General features: G+C 38.5%; 1 protein-coding gene across 1 annotated transcript; it reads left to right on the top strand.

The window, feature by feature from the left end:
- The first annotated feature begins 5,629 nt into the window (after positions 1–5,629).
- LOC122080211 (probable prolyl 4-hydroxylase 7) lies at positions 5,630–12,266 on the top strand. The gene is made up of 8 exons (XM_042647127.1): positions 5,630–5,925; positions 6,011–6,097; positions 6,203–6,260; positions 6,370–6,474; positions 10,365–10,422; positions 10,516–10,691; positions 10,833–10,893; positions 11,776–12,266. The coding sequence occupies exons 1-8, from the start codon at positions 5,819–5,821 to the stop codon at positions 12,072–12,074; spliced, it is 951 nt and encodes a 316-aa protein (XP_042503061.1). The 5' UTR covers positions 5,630–5,818; the 3' UTR covers positions 12,075–12,266.
- The last annotated feature ends 924 nt before the right edge of the window (positions 12,267–13,190 follow it).

Here is a 13,190-nt window from a genome sequence, read left to right as displayed (position 1 = left end):
GTCTGTGACGCAATGGTTAAGTTGCACTATTGCAACATGTTGGTCACAACTTCGAAATTTGAAAACGCATTTGCGAAGTAGGGGGTAAGATTGTACATTTGCCCCTCTTATATCCTGCAGTAGCGGGAGCCTTCACGCACTAGGTTTCTCTTTTACTTGATTGGGATAGTGCTTGCTTAGGCTCCTATTATTGATCGGAGATGAAATTGGATTTGCAGAAGGATTTGTGATTGTACATGTCTGCAAGATATATTTTCTAAAAGGGTCAGAATTTTTCTGTTGGGTTTCTATGTTGACCAAGATGAGGTTTTACATGGGGGAGAAGATCACCCAAGTCAGTCTGTCTGGATCATCACATTAGCATAAGGCTGATTGCGGCATCAAATTACACTGAGAACAAAATTCTGGTATACACTCTTGAAAAGGATCATCCTCTACAGGCACTAGCTTGCTGGAAAACACCACCATATTCTTTTATTTTATGGAAAAATGAAAAATCCATTCATTCAATTAAGTAACTTAAAACATCAATGTCAGAGTTAGAGTTACTAATATGAAACTGTTTGTTCATAGCCATAGAAGTTATGTTATATAATAGTATAACCTCCATGTGGTTGTGGGGTTAGTATGGGCCTGCGGGACTAGACAGGCCGAAGGCCTGGATACCCGTCATTAGCAAAAAAAAATATATATATATATATATATATATAATAGTATAAACAATTGGTTCCTAAGCCTGAGATAAAAATGTGCTATAAACAAGAAATTATAGACATAAAGAAAAGGGAGGGGGGGTGTGCCATATATATTCATGTTGATTGTGGCATAAACCACAAGTAGGGTCAGCATCTACTGATCCACCCATTTACCCTATATATCTTTGGTAGGATTCCCTCCATGAGCTAATCTCCAGAAAAAGAGCTTAAATTTTGGGTGTAATTTGGTTTTCCAAAAGTATAGCCTCCAATGAGAGCATAGAGATGAGCAAGTACCCATGTTTAAGAATCCAGTTAGGTTCGTAGCCAGCTTAGTGGTAAGAACCTTTTTTTTTTTTCAGAGGTGACACCACCATCTATCATTGTCAACAGAATTGATAAGAAGCAAGCCATTTGGAAATCTAACCTCTTATCTTTTGTAGGACGATAACGTACAGTCTAGGGATGAAATAGGGCCGGGTTTCTTAAAACCCAATGCAACCCTAGGTCCCCAAAACTCAATCCAGGCCCAACCCAACCTTATCAGGTTCACGCTCAGGCCCAACCCTATCGGGCTCAGGGTTGGGCCGGGTTGACCCTGATTGGTCATGAATTTTTTCCTACAAAGGGTCTCAAATGTTAAGCCTATACTTACCAATTAGGAGGGGGGGTGGGGAGATGTCAAGGCTATGGTCAGCCCTTTTCCACCCCTAATTCATAAATTTGCAGTAAGCAGGGCTGTCAATTTTAGTTATAAGATATAATTTTTAATCGCTTGGCACCACCACATCTCCCAGAAATTGGACAGGCCAAAATTTGGCCCAATACTTCATGATTACTATTGTATCTAAAGTTCATTTCAATACATGATTGGAGACACAAAGAGAGCCTATGTAAAGAAAATGGGGAAAATAGTTTAGCCATTTGGTCATCTTAGCTTAATAGGTAAGAGTATGTGGCCTGTGTAACACATAATGTGGGTTGAAATCATACAGACAACTTGTGTAACACTTGTGTAATACATGATGTAGTTTATGGTAACACATGATGTGGGCCTAAGGGAAGGAGAACACTATTACTAAACATATTAATAGATCAGGGTTAAAATCGAGCTGGGTTGGACCGAGTCGGGCTATGTCCAAGTTTCAACCTAGGTCCAGCCCAATCCTGATCAAGGTTGGATTGGGTTGGGCCGAGTTGACCCTCATAATCGAGTTAGACAAAGTTTAGGTTCTGGACGAGTTCAAACTGTTAAGGTCAAACTTACACCATGAGTATTGGCAATATTTTTCACCTCTATGTTTCTTGTTTTCTCATTTGAAACATATAGATATTTACACCAGCTGGTCATGATGGGACAATTATTTTAAATTTATAATGGACAATAACCAAATTGAACTCTTAACTCAAATGTACTGGACTTGGGAATTGAGTAGATGATCCAACTATAAAAATTGATGCATAGCGAAGGAAGATGATAACTCACTGAGGTAGGGGTGGGTATATAAGATTGTGTATTTGTGATTGAGGGCGACAATGAATTGTTATAATATCTTGGAGATTTGTTTCCTTTTAGATATAGAAAACATCTTAAAATTGATAATTGTGATAAATAAAGGACAAAGATGCAATACAAATAGATCCTTGATAATGATCAAGATATCAATCTTATGTGATATCCTTTCTAAAAGCACAATCTCCCAACAGCATGTTGGGGTTACTCTCTATCGTAGTACAAATCTTTTCTCCATGATCACCTTAAATGCTAACAATTGCTACATGTAAGATCAATGAGTCCCAAATTTTATGGATTGGTAGAGTTCTAAGGTTCCTGCTCACATGTCAACTTTCAGCACTATTGAAATTATTAAATAGAAAAACAAAGCATTGAAAATCTAAAGGGTTTTGAGGGCATGCATAATAGTGGTTGGAGCATCGTAGGCATGTGTAGACATACATAGGATGCATCTCAAAAGACATGAAGGTGTGATTGAATTATGGTTTGAAATTTGACATGTGACTAATCTTAGACCATGTTGTGGAATTATCAAGTGAAATGAACCGCTTTCTTAATTTGAGAGAAATGTAGGGAATGAGATGAGTTGAGCATTGATTAGTGCTCGTTTGTGAAGTGAATTGTCCTTGTGACAAAAAAAAAAAACAAAAACAAAAACAAAAACAAAAACAAAAACAAAAAACAAAAAAACAAAAAAAACAAAAAAAACAAAACAAAACAAAAACAATAGTGGTGAAAAGTTTTCTATTACATTGTATGAACACCTTGCTTTCAAGGAAGGAGAACTGAAATTCGAAAATGCTCATAGATGGAATTTGGGTAGGATATCTATTTTTTGCAATTGGTAGCAACTTGAGTAGGATATCTACACTTGAGTCCTTGACCCCTCCAAGCCAAGACATAAAAGCTCTATTTTACTGTAAAGGAATTTTAAAGAAAAGGATAGTAAAAATTTTTAACTTAAAAAATAATTTTTGTTGTAATTATTACCTTATATGATTCCATATGATCCCATATGATTGTATAAACTACTTAAATTTTTTTATCATACTTAATAATGATTTACTAAGTATTACATGTAAGTTTTATTTTACATTTTTAACAAAAGGTTTTGGAAGGAAAGTGAGGTGAAATCTTATAAAACTAAATATGAAATAATGTTAGTGACATAATCATATAGGTCATGGTTGCAAAGATTTCCTTTTCAAGTTGAAAATTTTTTCCTTTTTTTTCTATTGGTTTTGCTTCTAACCAAACAAAGCCAACAAATTTTTTTTTCGGAAACAGAGCCAACAGTATCACCCTCTCATTTGGCATGATTTGGTGGGCCACAGATCAGAAAACCCTTCTTATTTATTTATTTTGGTTGGTAAAAACCTTCTTATGCGAGCTATGCCAAACCTGTAATGCCAAACATTATAAAAAAAAAAAAAAAAAAAAAAAAAATTACATTCCCCTCCCTTAGATTATGGCCTAATAATAGTTTTCACCCAAGTACTTTTATAAATACTAATACCCCCCTCAGTTGAAGATTCCAATCATATCCCTTCCGTTAGGTAACCTCATAACCCTCTTAAGTGATGATGTCATCCTTCAAACATGTAATTTCATATTCAAATTACCCTCCTAACACGAAATAAGGTTTAAACCTCCTCCTCCATCGCGAAGCCCCTTCTTCATCGCTGCAGCTTTAGTGTTCGCTGTCGCTGTGTTCCATCGCCAGGGAAGAAAAATCAGGTCATTAAAATAAAATACCAACAGAATCCTAGTCTCTAATCTTGGCAGTGACAAAAGAGTTTGAATCGGAAGGTAGCCCCGCTACTAGGATATCAAGGACGAACCGAGCATCCTCAATCGAGACCTGAAATGTCTGAGAAATACCATTGACATCGATTCGGAAGGGAAATATTGAAGGCTGATTTCTCTGTTCACATTTTAGACACAAACCAGAGATAGAAATGAAGAATAAAGGAGGAGAAATCGAATGATGAGTCTGTGAAATTGGGAGCTGGAACGTGGGGAGAGAGATATGGTGAGCATGGGTTCGGTGGGTACTAGCTTGGGAGAATGATGAGATGGAAGAGGACGGTAGCCGAGATTATCGGTAGTTGTAGATTTAGAGAGAAGAAAGGAGAGGATGAGATGGGGAATAATCGGTGAAGTCAAAAAAAGAAAGAGGAGATGGGTTGCTGTTGGTCTAGTCATGAATGGTGCGGCCAAGTGAGGGACAGAAGAAGAAGAAGAACAGAGAGCTTCCAGTTCAGAACAGGGACTTCAAAATATGTAGAAAATAGAAGGAATATACGTAGATGCGACAAAGGTAAATCAGTTTTTTGATAGGCCAGATTAATACTGTGAGTCATTTATGAGATGATTGAAAGAATCTTCAAACTATGGAGAAGAGGATTGGTATTTATGAAAGTATGTGAAAGAAAATTGCTATTAGACCATAGCTCGGGAGGAGAATGTAATTTTTTCAAAATAAAAAATGAAGGCAAAATAATCCTGAAATGGCCATTTAATATGGAATATTCTCAATAGGTACACCTAATTTGGTCATGTTGATGCTAGGTAGTGATGTGATAAATCTAGCCGAACAATCGAGATAAGATTCAAATTCAATCTTACACCCTCTCTCATGTAAAGATGTATAAAGTAGACTTTCACGTATGTACACACCGCCTTTATTCACATGAAAAACTATTTGTAGGTTTGTAATTTTTAAGGGAAAAAGATCCCAACACCGATAGTGTGGGGATGTTTTCCGATGCCCTATCACATTTTGAGTTTGTGAATCGTACATTGACACTTACTCTCTTCCCCGGTCAAGTGGGTTCATTGTTGATGAAACTATTTCTAATGCCATGATTGGAGTCATCGTGTAAGCGATTCTTCTCACACCATCTACATTGGGAACCCTCTCACACATTTTAATATGTCTTGCGTTAGATTAAGTTTTCTTTCACCCACACCAATGATGATTTACTATTATGATCATCTCTAGATTCATCATGAATCTCCCTCACTATATTGTTCATAAGTTCGAAATGCCCTTCTTAATTCATTCAAAAGATTAAATTAAATGAATAAAGAGATTTTCTCTTCACCGAATAGACTAGATCAAGTCTTAACGGACAGATCTACCCTTGTTTTAATTTTTTTCAATCATTTTTTATGCCACATTTACCCTTGAATCCGTAGAGGTGGAATGGGATCAAGGAGGCCAGAATTAAGGATCAATCATGGCGATACCATTCCAATCCGATACTAACCGAACCGTTCCGTACTGATTTTTTAAACCATGGAAAGGGTGCATGAAGAATGTTCGAGAAGGTAGCGGAGTATACACAGACTCACAGAGATCTCAAATCCAATGGGCGCCCCTTGCCCCCTTGGCCCCTTGGTTGTCACGAGTCAAAGACTTTGAAAGTGGAATTGTAGAAAAGCGTAAACGGAAAACTTCCTTCCGCGTGGACTTTGTTCTACTACCTTCTATAGGAGACCATAGGAATCCTCCGGTGCCCTCTCCTTCCTCTTCTCCAAAGGCAGGCACCACCACTACCAACCCTCCAACCCTCCCAACGACAGTGACCACAGACCAATTTTAATGGCTTTTCGTGTTTTCCTTCCTCTGGCGTTCATCTTTCTCTTCTCATTCCCCACCTTCTCTCACGCATCCCTTCGAGTACCAAAATGGTTGAACGAAAATAAAATGTAGCCCTTCTTCTCTCAATTTTTCAATATTTCTCTTTCTCTGTGCGTATGGAGGATTCACATTTCATTTTCCTATTATTTTCAGAGGTGGATCGGTTCTTCAATTCAAGAATGGTGCTCCTTTCGCCGGTTTTGACCCCACAAGGGTCACCCAACTATCTTGGCATCCCAGGTCTTCTTTTCCTCTTTCTTAAACCTCTATTTCCTTGTCTTCGTTTAATTCGGATTGAACTTGGTTACTGAGTTCTTTAAATTGCCATTGTTTGGAGCTCTGCAGGGCTTTTTTATATGAGGGATTTCTGTCAGCAGAGGAGTGTGACCACCTCATTAATCTGGTATGAGACGAATTTTTTTCTCTCTTCTTTTACACCCCCCTGTCTATCTTGGATCTCGGTCAGAAAATATTATTTGATTGAATTTGTTGTTTGATCGTTTGGGGGGTAGGCGAGAGATAAGCTGGAGAAATCGATGGTCGCGGATAATGATTCGGGGAAGAGTATCATGAGCGAAGTGCGGACGAGCTCTGGCATGTTTCTTAGTAAGGCACAGGTCAGTGGTTTACCCTCTTATCTTCGAGGCGTCGTTTTGCCATATTCTTTGATTTTGGGACTGAAATCATGCCCTCTGTTTTTTGTAACACTCACAAAGCCGTGGGGGAAGTAATCCTTATGCTATAGCCAAATGTTACTACAAGGGAATAGGGGAAGCTCCATGCTCTAATCGATAGAAATGTTGCAGAAACGATGACTCATTTAACATTGGCACGTCTGGGTGGATTGTAGGGTTTTGGAAGGGGGGGGGGAGCCAGGTAGCTATTATCCCCTTCAATAGGCAGGTAGCTATTATTCCCTTCAATAGGTTCAGCTGAATCATTCAAGCAATAAACTTTGATTATTCAACCAATGTACCTTGCCACAAGAGGGAGTAAATTGGTGAAAGTTATCCTGCCATAGAAGGGGTGGGGATTTCTGAAATTTGTGGCTCATCTTATTCACTCGTGCGGGGAGAGAAGTATTTGATGGTGATATTATTAACTTTCTCATTTCTATCTCCGCTGACTAGGACTAGACTCGGCTCGCAATGTTAGACCACCAGTACATTGATTGGAAAGGAACATCTCACAGAGCTTTGTGACTTCAGATTTTCCAGTTTCCTGTTAACCTTCTTGAGCACAATCATTTCTAACTGTGAAAGGCTGTTGTAGCTTTAAGCATCTCCCCTTCAGAATGAGGGACTTGGAAGGAATTCACTTAATAGGGCTTCTTATCTCACATATTATGCAAATTGAGTGGAAGCGTAACCGGCTTTTACTAACTGATGATGAAATAATGAATCACTTGTTGCATAATATTTTTCCTTGTGGTTTCCTCTACTTATAAAAAGAGAAAAATAGTGAAGAGCCATTAGGCCTGGAGGCGTTATCCCACTTAGTGGCCAAAGTCAACATGAAATTTCTCTTTCACTAAGGCCTTATTTCACTTATTCCCATTGAAATTTTGTCCAAGCACTGATGAGGTTTCTATCAAGTGTTGTTGTTGACAAGTTCTTACCTGTTATGATACATCAATAATTGTTATCATGAGGCTGATGTAAGATTGATTACTAAGGATATCATGAACCTGATATAGGATTGATTATTAAGGATAAGAGAGAGGACTCTCCTTTGTCATAAAATGTGACAGCAAGCTATCAGATTTGATTCATGGCATGAGACTGTGAAGAGCTATATTCTCCATTTTTTTTTTTTTTGTAAAAGGAACTTGAGACTATAATAAGAAAAAATGTTCAGATTTGAACCTGACCAACAACAGAATTTTTATTATTTCTTTTTTCGAGGGTCAATGAATCGAATGATAATTCTGTTCCAATATTTGCGTCATCTCTTAGTAGATTTTGTTCTATATCTCAACCGTGAGCCCTGGTAATCAGTCTCAACCTCAGCCTTAAAAGAGGAAATTGTTTTGGCATTGATATGGTTGCATTATTTGTCCCTGTTTTGGATCATCTTAGGATAGAGAACTTACTTTTAATATGAAATAAGTGATGTTACAGGAGTGCTGGTCCCAAGCCCGGATAAAGGATGAGGGTTGGTTCGTTAGGTGGGCAGCTGGCACTATGATTAAACATTAGCCAAACCTTTTTGCATGGATCTTAGAACCTTATATTTTTATCTTATGCTAGGGCATTCCTTGGAAGTGACTCGCTACACTGGGTGTAGCGAATAGTGGGCAAGGGTTAGCTAGGGTGTCCCCTATAAGCGATGCACCGCTTTGGCACCCAGTAGCAGTGACAAGAAGGCAAGGGTAAATTTGCTAGAAATGAAGATAAGAAGATTGTGGAAAAAATCCAGGAGTAAGAAATATAAGAATCTTTATAACAATTTGAGTACGAAGGAAGGTCAAAAAGACATCTATAAAATAGCTAAAATGATGGAAAGGGAGAGATTCCAACCATGTTGGATGCATTAAAAGTGAAGATGGTATTAATAAGTGATGAGGATATTAAAATAAAGATGGAAAAACTATCTCTGCAACTTTTTAAGTGAAGACGATACAAGTAATAGTGTTCTATAAGGTTGCATTCGCCGTCAAGAAACCAAAAGTCTTTGATATACAAAATTATGGTGCCTGAAGTAAAATAAGCTTTAAGGAGGATAAAAGTACTAAATGGAGGAGAAGCATTGTGGTTCGAATTTATAAAAATGAGGGAATATTCAAAGATGTAATAACTATAAAGGCATAAAATTTATAAGTCATACTATGAAGTTATGGGAGGAGGTAATTGAAACTTTCCTGAAAAAAGAAACTAAAATTGTGAGGAAATCCATATATGTCTTTGAATAGAGCTGATTGGAGGGAAAGGATCCATGTAGCCGGCCCCATATAGTCGGGATAAGGCTGAATTGAGTTGAGTTGATGTTGTATGAGTGCATAATATCCTGTTCTATTGGATAATTGAAGAACTGAACAGTGAACTTTCAACTTTGAAGAGTTATGGTGATGTCAAAACTCCCAAGGCCTTACTTTAATAAACGTGAAATTATTTGAGATGAGAGGCTGTATTTATCAACCGTGAGGAGTTTGGATGCTATAGGCAATAAGCCAGTTGCTTATAGTTTGTATTTGCACCAGGTACCCTCTCCCATTCCTACTCCTATTCCTATTCCTTTTTCTTTTCTTCCTCTTTTTGTTGTTCTGGGGGTAGGGAGATAATAACCTTCTTGAGGATATTTTCTACTTGGAGAATAAGTATATATTTGTTATTACCAATGATGACAATTTGATCGGGAGAATCTGTTTCCTTATCAACCAGCAGTTGGATTATGAGTCAGCAAACATGACATAGCTACAATGAACCATACTTTTTGCCAGTAGCAAGAGGAGAAATCAGGATCGGTGAATAAAAAACTTATTTGAGAAAATTGAATTAGAGTAGAGCAGTAGAGTGGAAATCAGAGCTTTTGTAAATATATCACTATATGGTTGACATCAATAGGTTAAGATGGATTGCTTAGATATCTTTACTGCAATATTATCATGAAAAAGAAACCTGAGTTGATGTTCTCAGGTCAATAGGAGTTGGATCAGATCTTTATTTCTCTTCTTGCTTCATTCTTATGCTCCTGTCTGGATTTCTCAGCAGCCTGTTTGTATAGGTGGATATCTCCTCCTGTTTGTTAACATGATTATTTCGTTTTATCACTCCAGAAAAAAGAGAGGGAGAGGAAATATATTTTCTGTGGCTTTGTGCTGAGCGACAGAAATTAACAAGGATAATGGGGAAATCAACAGGGAAATTTGAAAGGGATGTTTGAAAGGGATGTAAAAGAGATCATTAGATTATTTAGCAAAAAAAAAGATCATTAGATATATGATACACGATCTTTGGCTGTTTTCAGTTTTATCTTGATAACCCTGTACTGGTTAGCTGCAAGGGCCTTTGTGGTAGTGGCATGCCTCTTAAATACAGCATATTTGTTTAGGGGCTGGGGGATTTGTCAAGTGGGTGTATGAGGAAACGTGGCCATTTTCTCTTAATTCTTGAGTATTTTGTGATCTCATACTGGTTTCACATCAACGTCAAGCTTATTCAACATCCAAAAATCTGCCCCTTTCAAGCAAAGGGAATTCCTGAAGCACCATGTGGTGGACAGTCAATGATTGGATTCTAGGAATGCTTTTCTTTGATCTTTGTGAGAATGGTGCTGCCCATCCCTGATGAAGCTGATGTATCGCAGTAACCTTCTAAGTCCCCCCCCCCCCTTTTCCTATTTTAATCTGATGAAATACTGACTGGAATGTTGTCATTGCCTCTGCTTTCTGTTTTAGTTGGTATCATCAGGCCATCTTTTCTTGTCCTACATTTTTTGTTGATAGTTGACACGGCTCTAAAATTTTGAAAGCTTGAAAGTTTATTTGTCCAACCTTCTGCTTCTGTAGGATGAAGTAGTGAAAAGAGTTGAGGCAAGGATTGCTGCTTGGACCTTCCTTCCTGAAGGTGATTCTATACTACATTTCTTTTTCTTCTTCTAACCCCCATCCCTGCAAGAGGATATTTCATCTTGTCTTACCCTTAAGCTGTGATCAACAGAAAATGGGGAGTCGATGCAAATTTTGCACTACGAAAATGGCCAGAAGTATGAACCACATTTCGATTATTTTCATGACAAGGCCAATCAAGCACTTGGAGGCCATCGAGTTGCAACAGTACTCATGTACTTATCTGATGTTGAGAAGGGTGGGGAGACTGTATTCCCCAACTCGGAGGTAGGCATGTCCTGGTGGCATCCCCAACCCTTACCTTCCACCCCCCCCCCCTTTTTTTTCTTTGGGTTGTGATGTGGTGTATGTGTGGGGTATTCTTTCTCTGTTTTGTTTCATTTGATTGACAACAATTTCTATACGCAGGGTAAAATGGTTCAACCTAAGGATGATTCCTGGTCTGAATGTGCAAAAAGTGGTTATGCAGGTATTGTTATTCAGCCTTGAGGTCCAAACAATTTCTCGTGGATGTGCTAATTCCCCATCTAATGTTCTGGAACTCTTTGCTGAAATTGAAAATCTCTTCAATTTGCCTACGTTTGAGAAATAAATTAAAAAAAAAAAAAAAAAAAAAAAAAAAGGGAAAAAGAAACCTGCCAGTCTAGTGCAGGAAACACCCAGACTAGTGCGGGCACGAGAAGACCACGCTGCTCCTCTGCTGTGTGCTGAAGATGCTCGCACACACCCTCCCATTGGCCGGTGCGTCTGGCATACCCTACGCCAGACCGACAGGGTTCTTTCGCCCTAAAAAAATTGTAAATTAAGAGTACACTAATGGCATACAAGCTTGAAATTCATCCAAAAGAAAGAAAATGATGATAAGGCTTGAAATAACCTAGCTGTGGATAAATTGATAGAAATGTATTCTGTGGATTTGTTTTGTCAAAGTTATAAATCATAATGCATAAGGGGAAAATGCCCAGCAATATCAAGCATGAATAACTGGGGACATGCCTGAAAATGTCAGTCCTTGTAACCGAGACAAGATTCCAGAACTTCTATTTTTCTTTAGATTTAGGTCTGTAAAAAGAAGAAGAGGGCCTATATTAAAGATGTCAAGAAAGAGGGCCTATATTAAAGATGCTCTTTGCTAATTGAAAGATAGCCTAAATGAGCAATGAGGATAGAAGTGCACAAAAACAAGAATATCGGAACGAATTATTGTGTTCTTTGCAAATACATTTGTTTTTTCATCTTAGTTTTCATTATACCATCTCAGAGTGTCATGTCATTAAAAATTGGTGAGGAGCCATCTGGTTTCAGAATCATGTTACTATATCCGCTAACTCCTGCATGAGTCCATTTGCAGTGAAACCAAAGAAAGGTGACACATTGCTGTTCTTCAGCCTTCATCCTGATGCAACAACTGATCCATTGAGCTTGCATGGGAGCTGTCCTGTAATTGAGGGGGAGAAGTGGTCTGCAACAAAATGGATTCACGTAAGGTCCTTCGAATTTACAAAGCACTTTGGAAGTGGAGATTGTGTTGATGAAAATGAGAATTGCCCCCGATGGGCTGCAGCTGGGGAGTGTGATAAGAATCCAAAATATATGGTGGGCTCTGGAGACTCCAATGGATTTTGTAGGAGAAGTTGCAACGTTTGCTAGTCATAGCGATTCTTCATCCTAGAGTTTGTATGTTGCGTTGGGATTACTTCCTTACTGTATATAACCTCAATCGTAAGTGGCTGGCAGATTTAACTTTTTGATTTGCAAGATGAGAGCTCTTTCTGCCTATGAGAACATAGTCCATGTATGAAGTGATTCCTGAAATGAAATAAAAAGTGCCTATGATGAAAATGGATAAGGATATAAGCTTATGATCTGATAGGTCTCCATATAAGGCAAATCTGGCGCCCAATCCAGCTGTGCTGAAACTAGCTCTGGTAGTCTTCATCACCATAGAGATCTGCCCTGTTTGGGACTAGGAAGTGGGCAAGGACCCCTGTCCCATGCCATATGCTGCATGTGATCAGAGATTTAGATCCACAAGTTTTACCTATTTTTTCTTTTTCCACTTCCATGGTTCCGATTTTGTGTATTTGTTGCTGCACATTTTCTTTCCATGCATCGTCAGTCCTCGTATAGAACATGAACATTTTTCCTTGGATTATGTTTTCCTTCACTCGTGGAGAAGGAAAATTCCTTTCACCACTATTGATGTGGCATGTGATTGGATTCCTATATCATTTACAGGGTCAGATCTCCATGTTGAGGAGATTCTTTCTTCACCATGAATGAGAAACTGGGTCTTTTTCCATTTTCCAGTTTCTGTAAGTTGGTCTGATATGACTTGATGGCATAGGTTTTCATCTATTGTTTATAGATAGATAAAGAGCATAGAGAGATCAAGAGCCTAAGTGGAGTCCAGATCAGCTCCCCATGCTGCGACGGGTGGGGGATAGATCTCCATCCTCCATAGACCCACACCATATGGAGGGTGTGAGATCAGTCCCCACCATCCCCACGTGGGGACGGGATTCAAACTCCCTGAAGTGTGAGCCCGGATGCACTGTTTGGACCATTCAATTGCTATCCTCCATGAAATGCCTCTTTTTCTTACTGTTAAGATCAGATTGCTAAGGTTCTTGTGATCTGCAAAGTGAAAGGTAGATTGGCCTTGAAAGTCTCCCACCATCACTGGGTAAGGGTATCTTTATAGTTAAAGACTGTTGTTCACTGACTGCAGCTTCAAATGAAAGCTTATTTATTTACTTTTAACCA

This window comes from Macadamia integrifolia, chromosome 5 (genome assembly GCF_013358625.1).
Source record: "Macadamia integrifolia cultivar HAES 741 chromosome 5, SCU_Mint_v3, whole genome shotgun sequence".
NCBI lineage: Eukaryota > Viridiplantae > Streptophyta > Magnoliopsida > Proteales > Proteaceae > Macadamia > Macadamia integrifolia.
The sequence above is the reverse complement of the archived record's forward strand: the minus strand, read 5'-3'. Positions and strand labels throughout refer to the sequence as shown.